General features: G+C 37.3%; 1 protein-coding gene across 1 annotated transcript in view; it reads left to right on the forward strand.

The window, feature by feature from the left end:
• The window catches only part of LOC108759441 (putative U5 small nuclear ribonucleoprotein 200 kDa helicase), an 81454-nt gene extending 67382 nt beyond the window's left edge, over nucleotides 1–14072 (forward strand). The window contains exon 6 of the mRNA XM_018504891.1: nucleotides 14004–14072. Coding sequence (XP_018360393.1) covers nucleotides 14004–14061 — 58 coding nt within the window. The 3' untranslated portion in view covers nucleotides 14062–14072. The remainder of the gene's footprint in view (nucleotides 1–14003) is intronic.
• Nucleotides 14073–14874: the final 802 nt, after the last annotated feature.

Raw genomic sequence — 14874 nt, forward strand, 5'->3', positions numbered from 1 at the left:
CCGCCTCCATTCTCGGTCTGAAGCGTGCACAAGCACGCTTTAATGTGTCACGGTCCATATCGGTGAATGCCGCTTCAATAGCGGCTCTCAATGATGCGACGTTTGGATGTCTGGACTTGTTCGTGACCTTTCAACCACTCCCCATACGTAGAAGTCCAAAGGATTCAAATCTGGGCTGTTGGGAGGCCAGAATTCTTTCGACCAAAACATGTCGACGTTGTCCGACAACCAATTTTGCACCAAATGACTTGTGTGGGCGGGCGCACCGTCCTGCTGGAAAACATATGGCTTTCCAGACGACACAGTTTCCATCCACGGCTTCACTACATTTGTCAGAATACGCAAATAAACTTCTTTTGTGACATTTTCCCCTTTATAAATTTATTTAAAAAAATGCGGTGGCATAACATCACCCTCACTGGACACAACACCTAGCACGTGAACATTCGCCGGAAATTTCGTTCTTGCAACAATGGGGACATCTTCAGGGTTGTGGGCGAGCCAGCGGTCATTCCTTTGATTGATTTTCGCATTCACAGTAAAAATTTTCTCGTCAGAAAAAAACTTGAGTCGTCCGGCAGCATTGTGTTTTAAGGAACACAAAAGCAGGTTGCAGCGTTCAACTCGCTTTGTCCTAGCGGCTTCGGAAAGCATCTGTCTCACTTTAATTGTGTAAGACTTGTAGCGAAGGTCCTCCTCGACGATTCGACGCATAGTTTTCTCGCTCACACCAACAACCGACGACAATTTTCGGATCGACTGCCCTGGATCCTCAAAAATCAGCTCCTTAGCCCGTTGAATGATGTCGGGTGTCCTGATAACGCGCTCCTTCGAGTGGAATTTCCTCGCCGGTGTTGCAGAACCTTCATTGGACTTCTCCGACTCATGGTACTTTGCGAAGATATCATACACAGTCGATATCGGATACCCGAAGAACCGAATGATTTCTGTCGCCGAGCGCCCGGCGCGAATATTTTCGATAATCGCTCTTCGGTTATACTCCGCACTTGGTTTCAACATTGCGACTGTTTCGAGGTTATGATGGTTTAGTACATGCGTCAAGCTATTTAAATGCCAATCGCGACATCTACCAATGGTATTGAACGGAAGGAATTTCAACTTGAAATTTGTCCGGATTTTAGCGCCGCACCCTGTATATACCTACATATTAAAGAAAATGACTACATTTTACCCCAACAAAAGTAGTGGCATATTGCCCCAAGACGTCATTTCATCTTGTGATGAGCCTGTACAGTACGACTGTTAAGAAAATGAATCAACAATGTACTGAATATTTTTATTTTAACATACTCTAATAGATTAACAAGCTAATCTAGCTAAATATTGCGTAATGCTTAAATAATAACTTACATAAAGCACTATAAAAGTTATAAGTACATTTTCGTATACCATGCCGTCATATTTACCTCATAAAAACAATACTGTTGCGAGGAAATTCTTGATACTTATGCAATGTTAAGCACACAATTGTAAATAATTCTGTCATTAACGCAAGCGCTGCTAATCGGTATTATTGTTAAACACAACGAGTGGCATATTCCCCCAACTGGCGTATTCCCCCGATTTACCCTAATTATTTTTCATACATACATAGCAATTCTTTAATTAAATCTAAAAGTTTTATTACGTGATTATATAAATATATATATATATGGGGCATTCCATGCCAAGTGAGCCACCCATTTTGCGAAGTTTCATGGATTTCGTTCATATTGCTTGAACTTGAACAGTTCGATGAATAAAGACTCTATGCCGAATAATAGATCTGTAGGCTAACTGGTTGCCGAACTGTAAAGCCGTCAATTTTTGGGCTTTCTCATCGCAGCGCTCTTTTCGCTTGTCGTTAGTGGGCATGAAAGGCAAGTTTGAGAATGAAATGTAGACGTTTTCTTATAGAAAATTGAACGCTCTTTCACGTAAAAATACTCTTTTTTCGATCAGACCGATTTACGACGATGTTTGTGAGTTTTGAAATTTTCAAAATGGCGGCGTGCTTAAAAGGCCAGTCTCAATTTTCTTTTAATATAGCTCAAAATGTAGCCCCAGGTCTCTACTTTGTTACTCTAAAAGGACTTAATGGGACACGCATTCGTTTGGGAGTAAGAGCTAGGAAAGTGAGGCAATGTCGCTCCGTCACCCTGCCGGCGCGTCATCACGCTCGGCCCAGTCGCCCGGCATGGGTCGTTGTTAGTTGTAGATTGTTGTGATACAGAGAATAACGGATCACATTTTAGATGAATCGGTTTATTAAGCTCTTGAGATATAAATTGTACAGAATACAATAATGAGTATATAATCAAAGAGTAACGAAGTTTTATAGAAAGGTGTACTTCTAACTACTAACGCAAGTTTACATAGAGGGAGTTAAAGTTACTAGAATATAAAAAGGTCCTAAAGAAAAATACTAAGAGTCTTAACTGATATTTATGGTATTATACCAACACACTCCCTTAATAGCATAAATACAAAAAAAAAATGTAATGAGTGTCTTCACATCAAACACACACATAAAAAGAAATTACTTGCAAAGTCCCAATCCCGTAGTACAAAACTTTTGCTTTGGGCCTGGTAATGACTTGGTACGGATATCCGCAATCATAGTAGTAGTAGACATATATGTTACCTTGATTTTACCTTCATTAATTTTTTCACGTATAAAGTGATAGCGAGTGTCAATATGTTTAGTACGTCTATGAGAGATAGGATTATATGCTATCTTTTGAGCAGATTGATTGTCGTTGTATAGTTCTACACAATTATTACTATTATATAATGTAATAGTATGATTCTGCTTTAATATTTCATCAAAAAAATTCATTAAATGCACTGATTCTTTAGCTGCCTCACTAAGAGCTATATATTCTGCCTCTGTGGATGATAAAGCAATACTAGTCTGCTTATGACATTCCCAAGACACAGCTGCATTTGCATAAGTACAGGCATAACCTGTGAATGACCTTCTATCAATGGGATCATTAGCCCAGTCAGCATCTACATATCCCGCTAATTTACAATCTACAGTCTTAGAGTATACTAAACCAAGATCCATTGTGCCTTTAAGGTACCGAAGCACTCGTTTGGCCGCCAAAAAAGTTCCCTAGTATGATTTACATTGAATTGACTTAAATAGGATACTGCAAAGCTAATATCTGGTCTAGCCATAACACATATCTAGCCACAATACATCAGAGAACCAATGAGTTGCTGATAAGGTAAATTTCCTTCATCAAGTTCACTCTTTCCAGGAAGTAATTTAATATTTGGTTCTAAAGGAGTACATACAGGATTACAGTCTAGCATCCCGAACTTTGTTAATAAAGAAATCAGATATTGCTTTTGACTTATTTTAATTTCACCTTTTTCTTTGTTCCGTTCAATTTTCATGCCTAATGCATAATTAATTTGACCTAGATCTTTAATTTTAAAGTTATTTTGTAAAGATGTTTTGAGTGCATGCATTTCATGAGTGTCATTGTAAAAAATGAGAAAATCGTCTACATAAAGTGCGATAATAACTATAGAATTGTTATAATAACTATAGAATTGTTATCCCCTTTTTTTGTAAATACACAAGATTCATTCTTACATTGTTTGTAACCAAACTTAATGAGTGCATCTTTAATCTTATGGTTCCATGCACGAGAGGATTGTTTAAGTCCATAAATAGCCTTTTTTAAAAGATAAACTTTATGTTTCTCTTTCTCTCTGATAAAACCTTCAGGTTGAGCCATGTAAATTTTCTCCTCTAAACTACCGTACAGAAACGCTGTCTGAATATCTAAATGGTCTATCTCTAAATTCATTTGAGCAGCAAGGGCAATTAATAATCTAACAGAACTATGTCTGACTACTGGAGCATACGTATCTGCAAAATCTATTCCACTCTTTTGTGTGAACCCTTTAGCCACTAACCTAGCTCTGTAATTTACAATATCACCATCAGAATTATGCTTAATTTTGAAAAACCATTTATTTTGAACAATGTTTACGTTACTAGGCTTATCAACAAGTTCCCATACGTCATTTTCCTGAAATGAATTAATTTCACTCTGCATAGCATTTTTCCATTTTAAGCTATCATTATTTGATAGAGCTTCCTTTACGGTTATTGGCTCAAGGGTATCACAAGTAGTGTAATACATTACAAAATCTGGGTGATCTTTAGGTTTTCGTTCTCTCAAAGGATATCTTCGTTGACCCTGTCTATCTTCATCTTGATCTAAGGGATGATGAACAGCTTCGTTATCATCATCTAAAGAATGATATTCGACATCACTCCCTGCTTCTGATTCTTCTAACTCTTGATATTCTTCTTCTTCATTTTCTTCTTCCAAGGGTAGTTGAATCTGTTGTAGTGGTGTTTTAGATTGATTACTACTTTCCAAGGTATCTCCATATTTATCTTCGATGAATACGACATCTCTTGATTTCATGACATTATGCGTTTCTGGGTCAAACAATCTATAAGCTTTGCTATTTTCACAATATCCCACAAAAATGTACTCTTTGCTTTTGGGATCCAGCTTTATCCTTTTCTCGTTTGGTATATGCGCATAAGCTACGCATCCAAATACTCGTATATGCTCTAGGTCAATTGGTTTGTTGGTCCAGACCTATTCAGGAGTCATATCTAGTATTTTCTTCGCAGGAGAACGATTGATCAGGTAGACTGCTGTATTAGCTGCTTCTGCCCACATTCTTGGATCGCAATTGGAATCTTGCAACATACATCGAACTTTATCCATAATAGTTCTATTGTAGCGTTCAGCGAGACCATTTTGCTGGGGAGTATATGGTGTTGTTAATTGATGTTTTATTCCTTTGTTTGCAAAGAAGTTCTTTACTGTGTTGTTACAGTATTCTGTTCCATTATCAGAACGAACCACCTTGACTCTGGTATCACATTCATTTTCCACCATTGCTACAAATTCCTGGATAGTTTGTTTGACTTCACTTTTGTCTTTGAGGAAGTAAGCGAATACTTTTCTTGAATGGTCATCAATGAATGTTAGCATATAACGTTTACCACTCCATGATTCAGTAGGCATTGGTTCACATAAATCAGTATGGATCAGATCCAATTTGTTTTCAGCTAATTCTTTGTTTTCATTCAATTTGAAGGGTTGTCTTGAATGTTTACCCTTGAGACATGATATACATGGAGACCTATTATTGGTGGATTTGCTAGTAAATTTTATTCCTGTAACCAAATCTTGTTTGAGTCGATTTAAACTGGCATAATTTAAGTGGCCTAATCTTCTATGCCAAAGTTGTTCCGTCATATTTGCGGCACAAATATTCGCTGTTTCATGTTCATTTGATATAAGAACATTTTTTATTTCATTAGCTACATCGAGTCTATATATACCTCCTACTTCAGAACCAGTCATCTGGACGTTACCTTGGACTATATAATCATCATTATCATATATTTTACATCCATTAGAATCAAAAGTGATTATATAACCCTTTTTTACTGTCTCACTAACTGACAATAAATTGACAGATAGGTTAGGAACATGCATGACATTGCGAATAGTTTTATCATGATTACTAGATACGCCTTTTACCTTTATAGGTATATCACCAATGCCTTTACTATATAACTTTTCATTATTAACAATAGTAATTTCCATACCTGCAGATTGTTCAGAATAGTTTGACATTTGTTCTTTAATTGAACTCATAGTCCTCGAGCAGCAGGAATCGATATACCAACCATGTAAATCATTCGTGTTATTGAAGGCACTAAGGGCTGTAAATAATCCTTTTTCATTATTATTCTTTTCAGGTTTCAAGTTATCTGAGAATTTGTCCGATGACTTCTTATTAGATGATCCAGATGATCCCTTAAACTCAACCTCTTCTTTACGTTTTGGTTTTAAGCAATCTTTCGTGAGATGTCCAACAGAACGACAATTGAAACACCATGGTTTCTTTGACTTGAACTTATTCTTTGTAGGCTTTTGCTTCTGAGTAGAATACATGGCAATTTGATTTACCTCACGTTTCTATTTGGTATCCTGCAGCAATTTCGTCTTGACCAGATCACTTGTGATTACTGTTGCCGAATGCTCTAGAGTCATGCACATCGGCTGATACTCATCGGTAAGTCCTTGAAGCATCACGCACCGAGAAAATTCATCGTCTACTGGTTTATTCATTGCACGAAGTTTTTCTGAGATAGACATTATCTCATTAACGTATGCTTCCATAGTAGTAAAATTCTCTAACCTCACTGAGCATAAACTACGAAGTAGTCCTAGACGTCGATTAAGACCTTTGTCTTCGAAGGCTTTCTCAAGCGCTTCCCACGCGTCCTTTGCAGTTTCACAAGTCATGAGATATGAGAAGCAACATTCTTCCACCATGAGATTTATTATCGATAGAGCTTTCTCATCTTTTCGAGCTTTTGTATCTGCGTTAGTAGTGTCGTCATCAGGATAACCTTTTATAGTACACCACAAATTATCATGCCGCAGATAATTTTTCATCTAAAATTTTCAATTTATATAATTATCACGTCCTTTGAGTTTTTGAAAACTCATTGATATGCTGGACGTAGATTCAGCCATTTTTATTCTATATTTTTAGAATACGGTCGTCGTTGACTAGACAATCTGTGCAATGTGAAATTATATTTTTGGTTTGATACGATTCCCTGATATTCTGATATTACACTTGCATATGAGCACACTATTGACTGGGCCCATAACCTGTAGATTGTTGTGATACAGAGAATAACGGATCACGTTTTAGATGAATCGGTTTATTAAGTTCTTGAGATATAAATTGTACAGAATACAATAATGAGTATATAATCAAAGAGTAACGAAGTTTTATAGAAAGGTGTACTTCTAACTACTAACGCAAGTTTACATAGAGGGAGTTAAAGTTACTAGAATATAAAAAGGTCCTAAAGAAAAATACTAAGAGTCTTAACTGATATTTATGGTATTATACCAACATTAGTCCCTGATGACATTTCTATACATGCATATGAGTTTAAAAACAATTGCTCTCTGCGTTTAACAGGATTGAGACTGTCTTCAAGTAATACCTTAATGCCCGCATTATAATTGTTTTTTTTTATTTTTATTCTATTTGTTATTTTTATTAGTTATTTTTATTAGTTATTTTTATATATTTATTCTTTTTTTGTTGTTTTTATTTTTTATTTATATTTTTTGGATTATTTTAATATTTTATTATTTATTTTCGGGGGAAAGTTATTTGAATAGTGGCATTAGAAAATTTCTTAATGGAGAGTTTCTTTTTTCCAGAAAGTGAAATGAAACTGGCACTTTAGTGTTGAAGGCACTATTTTCGCTGTGGAAAATTTGGCTGCCAGCTTTTGTTTAGCAGTTTCGTGTTCGTCTTTGGATACGAAGAAGCAGTTTCAAGAAGGTTCTTTTTGACCCACTGGTAGAGAGATTGTGGAGTGAGAATAGGCTCTCCAGTAGTTATTTGCAGACTGGCACGCCGGGCTCCCCTTTTCAATATCGCACCGATACCGTCGCATGCACCCTTTCCGTGCGCTGTGGCATGGAAGTGCCACTCCGCCTTTAGTCCGAAGTCTTCTTCATGGCACATCAGATTGGCAAACTGGAATCGGTTTTTGTAGTGCTGCTTCGCCCCATCAGTGATGTAAATCACTTTTTTAACAAAACAAGTGGCTTTGATATTTTCAATGACGATTCTTTGGAACAGATATACGGCTGATGTGTCATGAAGAAGACTTCGGACTAAAGGCGGAGTGGCACTTCCATGCCACAGCGCACGGAAAGGGTGCATGCGACGGTATCGGTGCGATATTGAAAAGGGGAGCCCGGCGTGCCAGTCTGCAAATAACTACTGGAGAGCCTATTCTCACTCCACAATCTCTCTACCAGTGGGCCAAAAAGAACTTTCTTGAAACTGCAGTCTTCTTCGTATCTCCAAAGATGAACACGAAACTGCTAAACAAAAGTTGGCAGCCAGATTTTCCACAGAGAAAATAGTGCCCTCAACACTAAAGTACCACTGTTTCATTTCACTTTCTGGAGAAAAGAAACTATCCATTAAGAAATTTTCTAATGCCACTATTCAAATAACTTTCCCCCGAAAATAAATGATGAAATATTAAAATAATCCAAAAAATATAAATAAAAAATAAAAACAACAAAAGAAGAATAAACACATACAAAAATAACTAATAAAAATAACAAATAGAATAAAAATAAAAAAAAACAATTGTAATGCAGGCATTAAGGTATTACTTGAAGACAGTCTCAACCCTGTTAAACGCAGAGAGCAATTGTTTTTAAACTCATATGCATGTATAGAAATGTCATCAGGGACTAACAGCGACCCATGCCGGGCGACTGGGCCGAGCGTGATGACGCGTCGGCAGGGTGACGGAGACATTACCTCACTTTCCTAGCTCTTACTCCCAAACGAATGCGTGTCCCATTAAGTCCTTTTAGAGTAACAAAGTAGAGACCTGGGGCTACATTTTGAGCTATATTAAAAGAAAATTAAGACTGGCCTTTTAAGCGCGCCGCCATTTTGAAAATTTCAAAACTTACAAACATCATCGTCGTAAACCGGTCTGATCGAAAAAAGAATATTTTTACGTGAAAGAGCGTTCAATTTTCTATAAGAAAACATCTACATTTCATTCTCAAACTTGCCTTTCATGCCCACTAACGACAAGCGAAAAGAATGCTGCGATGAGGAAGCCCAAAAATTGACGGCTCTACAGTTCAGCAACCATTTAGCCTACAGGTCTGTTATTCGGCATAGAGTCTTTATTCATCGAACTGTTCAAGTTCAAGCAATATGAATGAAATCCATGAAACTTCGCAAAATGGGTGCCCCATATAATTTTATTAAGGATATCGATTAAAAATGTATTATAAATGATCATCTCATGACTAGTATGGCTGTGTTTCCATATTCACTGCCAGTACTGAAGATTTCTAGTATACGTTATGTTTACTATAGATTTTCAGTACTGGCAGTGAATATCAGAAGGAAGCAATATGGAATAACCTTACTTTTGCATCTATACGGGCATCGAGTGTAGTATTATTTGGCTTTTTCCGACTACAGAGTTCGATTTAGCACTCACACAACTTGTAAACATTATTTGTTTTTGTTTAATATTTTGCTCGGTGTGATCACCATTTTTGATTTAATATTTGATAAGCAACAATGAATTATTTACAGCGTGTGAACGTACAAGGCAAACGCCAAAATATGATATACTCGGACTGCGTGTAGAAATGTTATCTGAGTGTCTTCATCTATTGTTTTATCCTTGTTGCTTACTCAATATTAAGCAAGTATAAGATGATACATTGGGACACCTGATATTCGGTAACGTTTTCGAATGCAGCCTTTAGTGATATTACAAACATTTTCCATTTTACACATGACGTGCATGATATTTCATTTCCTTTTTTAATATTTAATGAATAATAAGAATAAGATATGTAAAATGAAATGCACTCTGCGTAACTAAAAAAGTACTATTTAAATAAACGAATAAGTCAATTATGGTTGAGAACTGGTGGACATGTTATTTGAATCAGATGCCAACTAAAAAATAGCTAGATAATATTTAGGAAACGAATATAATCTTACTTTTTCACTTACTATTAATCACGTAATCAAATTAGACTAATAACTGGATATACATATGTAGACAATGAAAGACATATATCGATAAGTGAAAGTAGCGCAGCGGATAGGTTATAAGATTCATAATCCTGAGGACCCGTGTTCAAAACCTACCAGTGGATAAGCAACAGGTAGCCGTCAAGGGTAAGATAATACAATAAAAAAAATTAATATCTAAGTAAAAATTCTTAACAAAATTTGTCCAAAAACTTTCAGGGGGTGTACTTACAAAAAAAAAATATATATAATTTATTAATTTATTTTATTTTCTAGTTGTAGCTAGGTGCTAGATAATATTTTTCATAAAGTTACTAGAAGCTTTAATATGTATAATAACTGACTACATTTTCTGTAATATCGTCACTTTACAATCTTTTTCTATCTAGCTATTAGCTGATTTTTTTAACATAGTCACTAAAAAAGTGAACGTTACATTACTAGTTCGTCACTACTTAGAAAAACTAGATAGTGATGATGTATAACGCAATTTTATTAGCTCATATCTAGTCAGCCACTACATTCAATTTCTACTCGGGACTCTTTTGGCTGCGGAGCGCGTGTTGCGGCGCCCGCGAGAGTCACTCACACAAAAAACGAGACGCGTTGCAGCGTCAACGAATAAGAGTTACTGCACCGACGGACGCGAGTTGCGACGTCCGCGAGACTCTCTTGACTGCGGAGCGCGTGTTGCGACGCCCGCGAGAGTCACCCACACAAAAACGAGACGCGTTACAGCGTCAACGAATAAGAGTCACTGCACCGACGGACCCGAGTTGCGACGTCCGCGAGACTCTCTTGGCTGCGGAGCGCGTGTTGCGGTGCCCGCGAAAGTCACTTACACTTGGTTGCGAAGTGCGTGTTGCGGCGCCCGCGAGATGAGAACGAGCGGAGAACGAATTGATTGACGCGAGGAACTATAATCCGTATTGCCGTATATCCGGCTCGAAGGACCACTTTATTACCGGCGGGAGCCTTCGCTCTCCCGTGGCGGCAACTAAGACTAATTATTTGGTTCGCCGGATTTTTCGGCTCGTCTTCGCTCGTCGCTCTCCGGATTCGAACTGCTTTTTACGTACGCGAACTCGACCGGCTCGTGGATACAATTTATTAGCGATAATGCGATTCGTCGTTACGATCGGCCTAGTAACTGGCGACGAATGAGGAGCGACAATAATAACGTCGTTAAAGATCCCCTTTTTCACGTATTTGAGGACCTTCGCCGGCGTTGGCACGCAAATACATATTTCGACATCAAGATCGCTCGAAAGTCGAAAACAATATATGTACATAAGAAGCAAACAATATTTCGAATGATCTGGAAATCTGTTCTTAATAACTAACGGAAATCTGAACACATCCTCTACAAGATTGCATAACAACAATGTATTCTCTAAATTTCATGGAGTGAAATCTCACTCGAAGAGACTGAAAATTTAGCCTGTTTTGAAAAAAGAGTGAAAATACGGCTACTCTTATTCAACAGTGGCAGATTTTCACTCTTTTTAAAGTGAGATTTACTCTTTTGGAATGAGATTCACTCCGAAAGAGTAAAATCTCAATCCCCTTTTTGGAATGAGATTCCATCTACGGTATTTCACTAAAAAAAAACGAATTGAGATTTCACTCTCTTGAAATGAATCTCATTTCAAAAGAGTAAATCTCACTCTAAAAAGAGTGAAAATCTACCACTCTTGAATAAGAGCAGTCGCATTTTCACTCTTTTTTCAAGACAGGCTAAATCTTCGGTCTCTTCGAGTGAGATTTCACTTCACGAGATTTAGAGAGTAGGTGTAATTGAATTGGTGAGGAACGGTGGATACGGACGAAGCACATTGACATCCGTCATCACTTTATCAGAGAAAAGACGGAAAGTGGTGATACCATTATCGAATACTTGCCAACAACCGAAATGATAATTGATGCTTTAATTAAGAGGCTATATGCATCTAAGTTTAAAGAATGTATGACTCAAATAAGATTAAATTGTTAAGATTATTCGTATATGCGAGGGTGTGTGTACAAAAATCTCTATACAACGTCCACTCAGGCGTGATGCCTGAAATTAGGTACTAAGTACTAAATGTACTAGAGTCTGTTCAGTTCCTTTTTGTAAAGCATAGTTGGTAATTCTGTTTCTTTAGTGTAACGAGTTCAGATATAAGCACTTCTTCTTTGTGTATGATACCAAACGTTCTTCACATTTATTCTGCGCCCTACCCATTATGTAATTAATTATTAACAGGTATTGATACATGAAATATTGCAATATTTTGGAAAATCGATACAGTATCGAACATCCCTATTTTGAACGAATAACGAGCACAGACTAAATCCTTCTGTAGATCACTCATGGCCATGACCTTGATGTGAAGGTCAAGATCATCGGAGATGGCTCCGTTATTTTCAACATTTATCATTTTTTATCTAATTGATCATTTTTTGATGGAAAACTGTAAAATATTAGTTTGATTGTTATTTTTCGGAATTTTTGCATCTACAGTATCTTTTTACAGATATTTTTAAATAAATTTAATTAGTTTGATTATTTAACGCAGCGGATGCTAATTTCGCTTGAGTGTCTATGTTACGCCTGACTTGACCGATGTGGTGGTGCCACATGAGCTACGCAACTAGCGTATAACGCAGACGTAAATTATTCCATCAATTTGATTGGGATAATGTATAAAAGATGAAGAAATTATTTTTCGTAAACGAATTATTTCCAAGATGATGTATGTACATGAACAAAAAAACAGTTTGAACTTACAAAAAGATACAAAATTTTTAAATATATTTGAATTTACTAACATAAACGTGATGGGTCCCTTTCCACGATGTCTTTTAATTTATTTTCTCGTTTTGTGACCAACTCGCATTTAATTTGTAACGTGCGAATTGACAACATCATTGAAATATGCTTCCATTTAGAATATCATGTAAGTTCAACAACTGAATATCTATTTGGAGACACAGGTAATGTCTCAGCGATAAGCTGCGCGAAGCGACACTGCCGTGCCTCTATTACGCGAACCGACGAGTTGCGGCAGATCGAGATTATCGGATCTCAATAACGGATAAATCGATCGCGTTCTATGTATGCTCAATCGATAGCCACCACACGGATTGTATGATAAAAGTGCTTTTATTTTTTTTCTATGTGCCCTATGAGCGGAGATATCGCGATGCAAAGTTCCGAACTGCTACTTTTCAGATCATTAGATTCAGATACGTCGTTATTATTATTATTATGTTGTCGTCGACCAGGAGAAAATGTCCATCTCGTTTTTTCGACACTAGAGGGCTTTTGATTTAACCTAGCGATGGCAGCATTGCACATTCGAATGTGATCAACCACACATGACGGCTGTGATAATCAGCGATGGCAACATTGTCACATATACGATGTGACGTGCACGCGGCGCAATATTATTATAATAAATTGAAATTAAAATGAAATATAATTAATAAAATGAATTAAAATAAAATATTAATTATAATTAAAATAAAACATCGAGATTGTCGTTGAAGATCCAGGTATTTACCGCGTCGAGGAAGAGGGTGTATAGATATTCAGGAATTAAGCGTTTAGGTGTCCGTCGTCGAGGAATTAAGCGTCTAGATGTTTGTCGTCGAAGAAGTGGATGTCTAGGTCGAAGAAATGGGTGTCTAGGTGATCGCCATCGAGGAAGTGGGTGTCTAGGTGTTCGCTATTGGGGAAATGGGTGTCTAGGTGTTCGCTATTGGGGAAATCGGTGTCTAGGTATTCACCGTCGAGGAAATAGGTGTCTAGGTGTTCGCCGTCGAGGAAGTGGGCGTCTAGGTGTTCGCCGTCGAAGAAGTGAGTGTCTAGGTGTTGCCTACATGTTCGCCATCGAGGAAGTTGGTGTCTAGGTGTTCGCCATCGAGGAAATGAGTGTCTAGGTGTTCGACGTCGAAGAAGCGGATGTATAGGTGTTCGCCGTCGAGGAAGTGGGTGTCTAGGTGTTCGAGGAAATGAGTGTCTAGGATTTCGTTTACCGTCGGAGAAATGAGTGTCGTGATCAATGCCATCAGTCGGCGGTCTAGGGCGATTGGTGTACAGCAGCTTAATTCGACGCGTTTTTGCATGAAACGAAAGAATCTGGCAGAAAAAAAGTGTCGCTCTGTCTCGTGAATCGAGATATTAAGCGTTAAAGTTGATGAACTATTGGTTTTCTCGAAAAGTACTATTCTATCAAATGTTAATTTTCTTCTTTACAGGATTGTACTGTAAATATAATGTACTTGTATTATTAGTTGAACGCAGCATAAAATTTCAAGCATAAAATTATTCTTTTCAGATCCTGGTTAGAAGCCGTAAATAATGAGAAATGGACTAGAGGCCCTTGTTCCTCTTAGGCCGGTTGCACCAATGTTACTTTGATTTTAAGCGAAACTTAAAACTCTCTCTATCTTGTTTTAATACCGAAAAGTGACAAGGACAAAGAGAGTTTTAAGCCTTGCTTAAAAGTAAAATAACGTTGATGCAGCCAGGCCTTAGATTACAAATAAGTTAGAGGAATAAAAAGATCTTATCAATTTTTAGCGGATATTATTTTAAGTAAGAGCACATAGAGGTATAGTAGTCTTACGTCCGGGAGGACTCCACGATTTCCTCGTTTCGAGATTACTTAATAGGGTGATCGTTGAGACAGGATGTAAGAGAAAATGCGAGAGTTAACGGTCACCGATCGGCGAGCGTGACAATATGTAGAAAATATGTCGTTGAAAGCCTTTCCAACGATTTTGGAAAGATAATAAAAACATAGATACCCAGGATCACCCGATCCTCAGTAATAAAATTTATGACAAATTACAAACCATGTCGAGAATGTTCGTTTTGAAACTCGTTCAGTTTAAATAAGTAATATCTAAAAACGGATCGGGAATCCTGGGTAAATAGAAAGTCGCATTCCCAAACGCATGTAACGTGTTGAAGGGCGTCGTTAACAACAGGAAGTAGTAGAATAGAAATAGCTTGACAAGAATAAATTTTAATTTTTGCCGACGATCATAAAATCCTGAAGAAATACTGTCTAGACGCGAGAAGATGCACGTTCAAGTACCTAATAAAAGAGAAATCGGAAATAAGAAAAAAGGAGGAATGCGAGTTTTCAAATTGTCATGATCAGGTCGTTCGGAAGGTACGATGAGTGAAATACCCCTTCTCTT

The sequence above is a fragment of the Trachymyrmex cornetzi genome, unplaced genomic scaffold, assembly GCF_001594075.2.
Source record: "Trachymyrmex cornetzi isolate Tcor2-1 unplaced genomic scaffold, Tcor1.1 scaffold185, whole genome shotgun sequence".
NCBI lineage: Eukaryota > Metazoa > Arthropoda > Insecta > Hymenoptera > Formicidae > Trachymyrmex > Trachymyrmex cornetzi.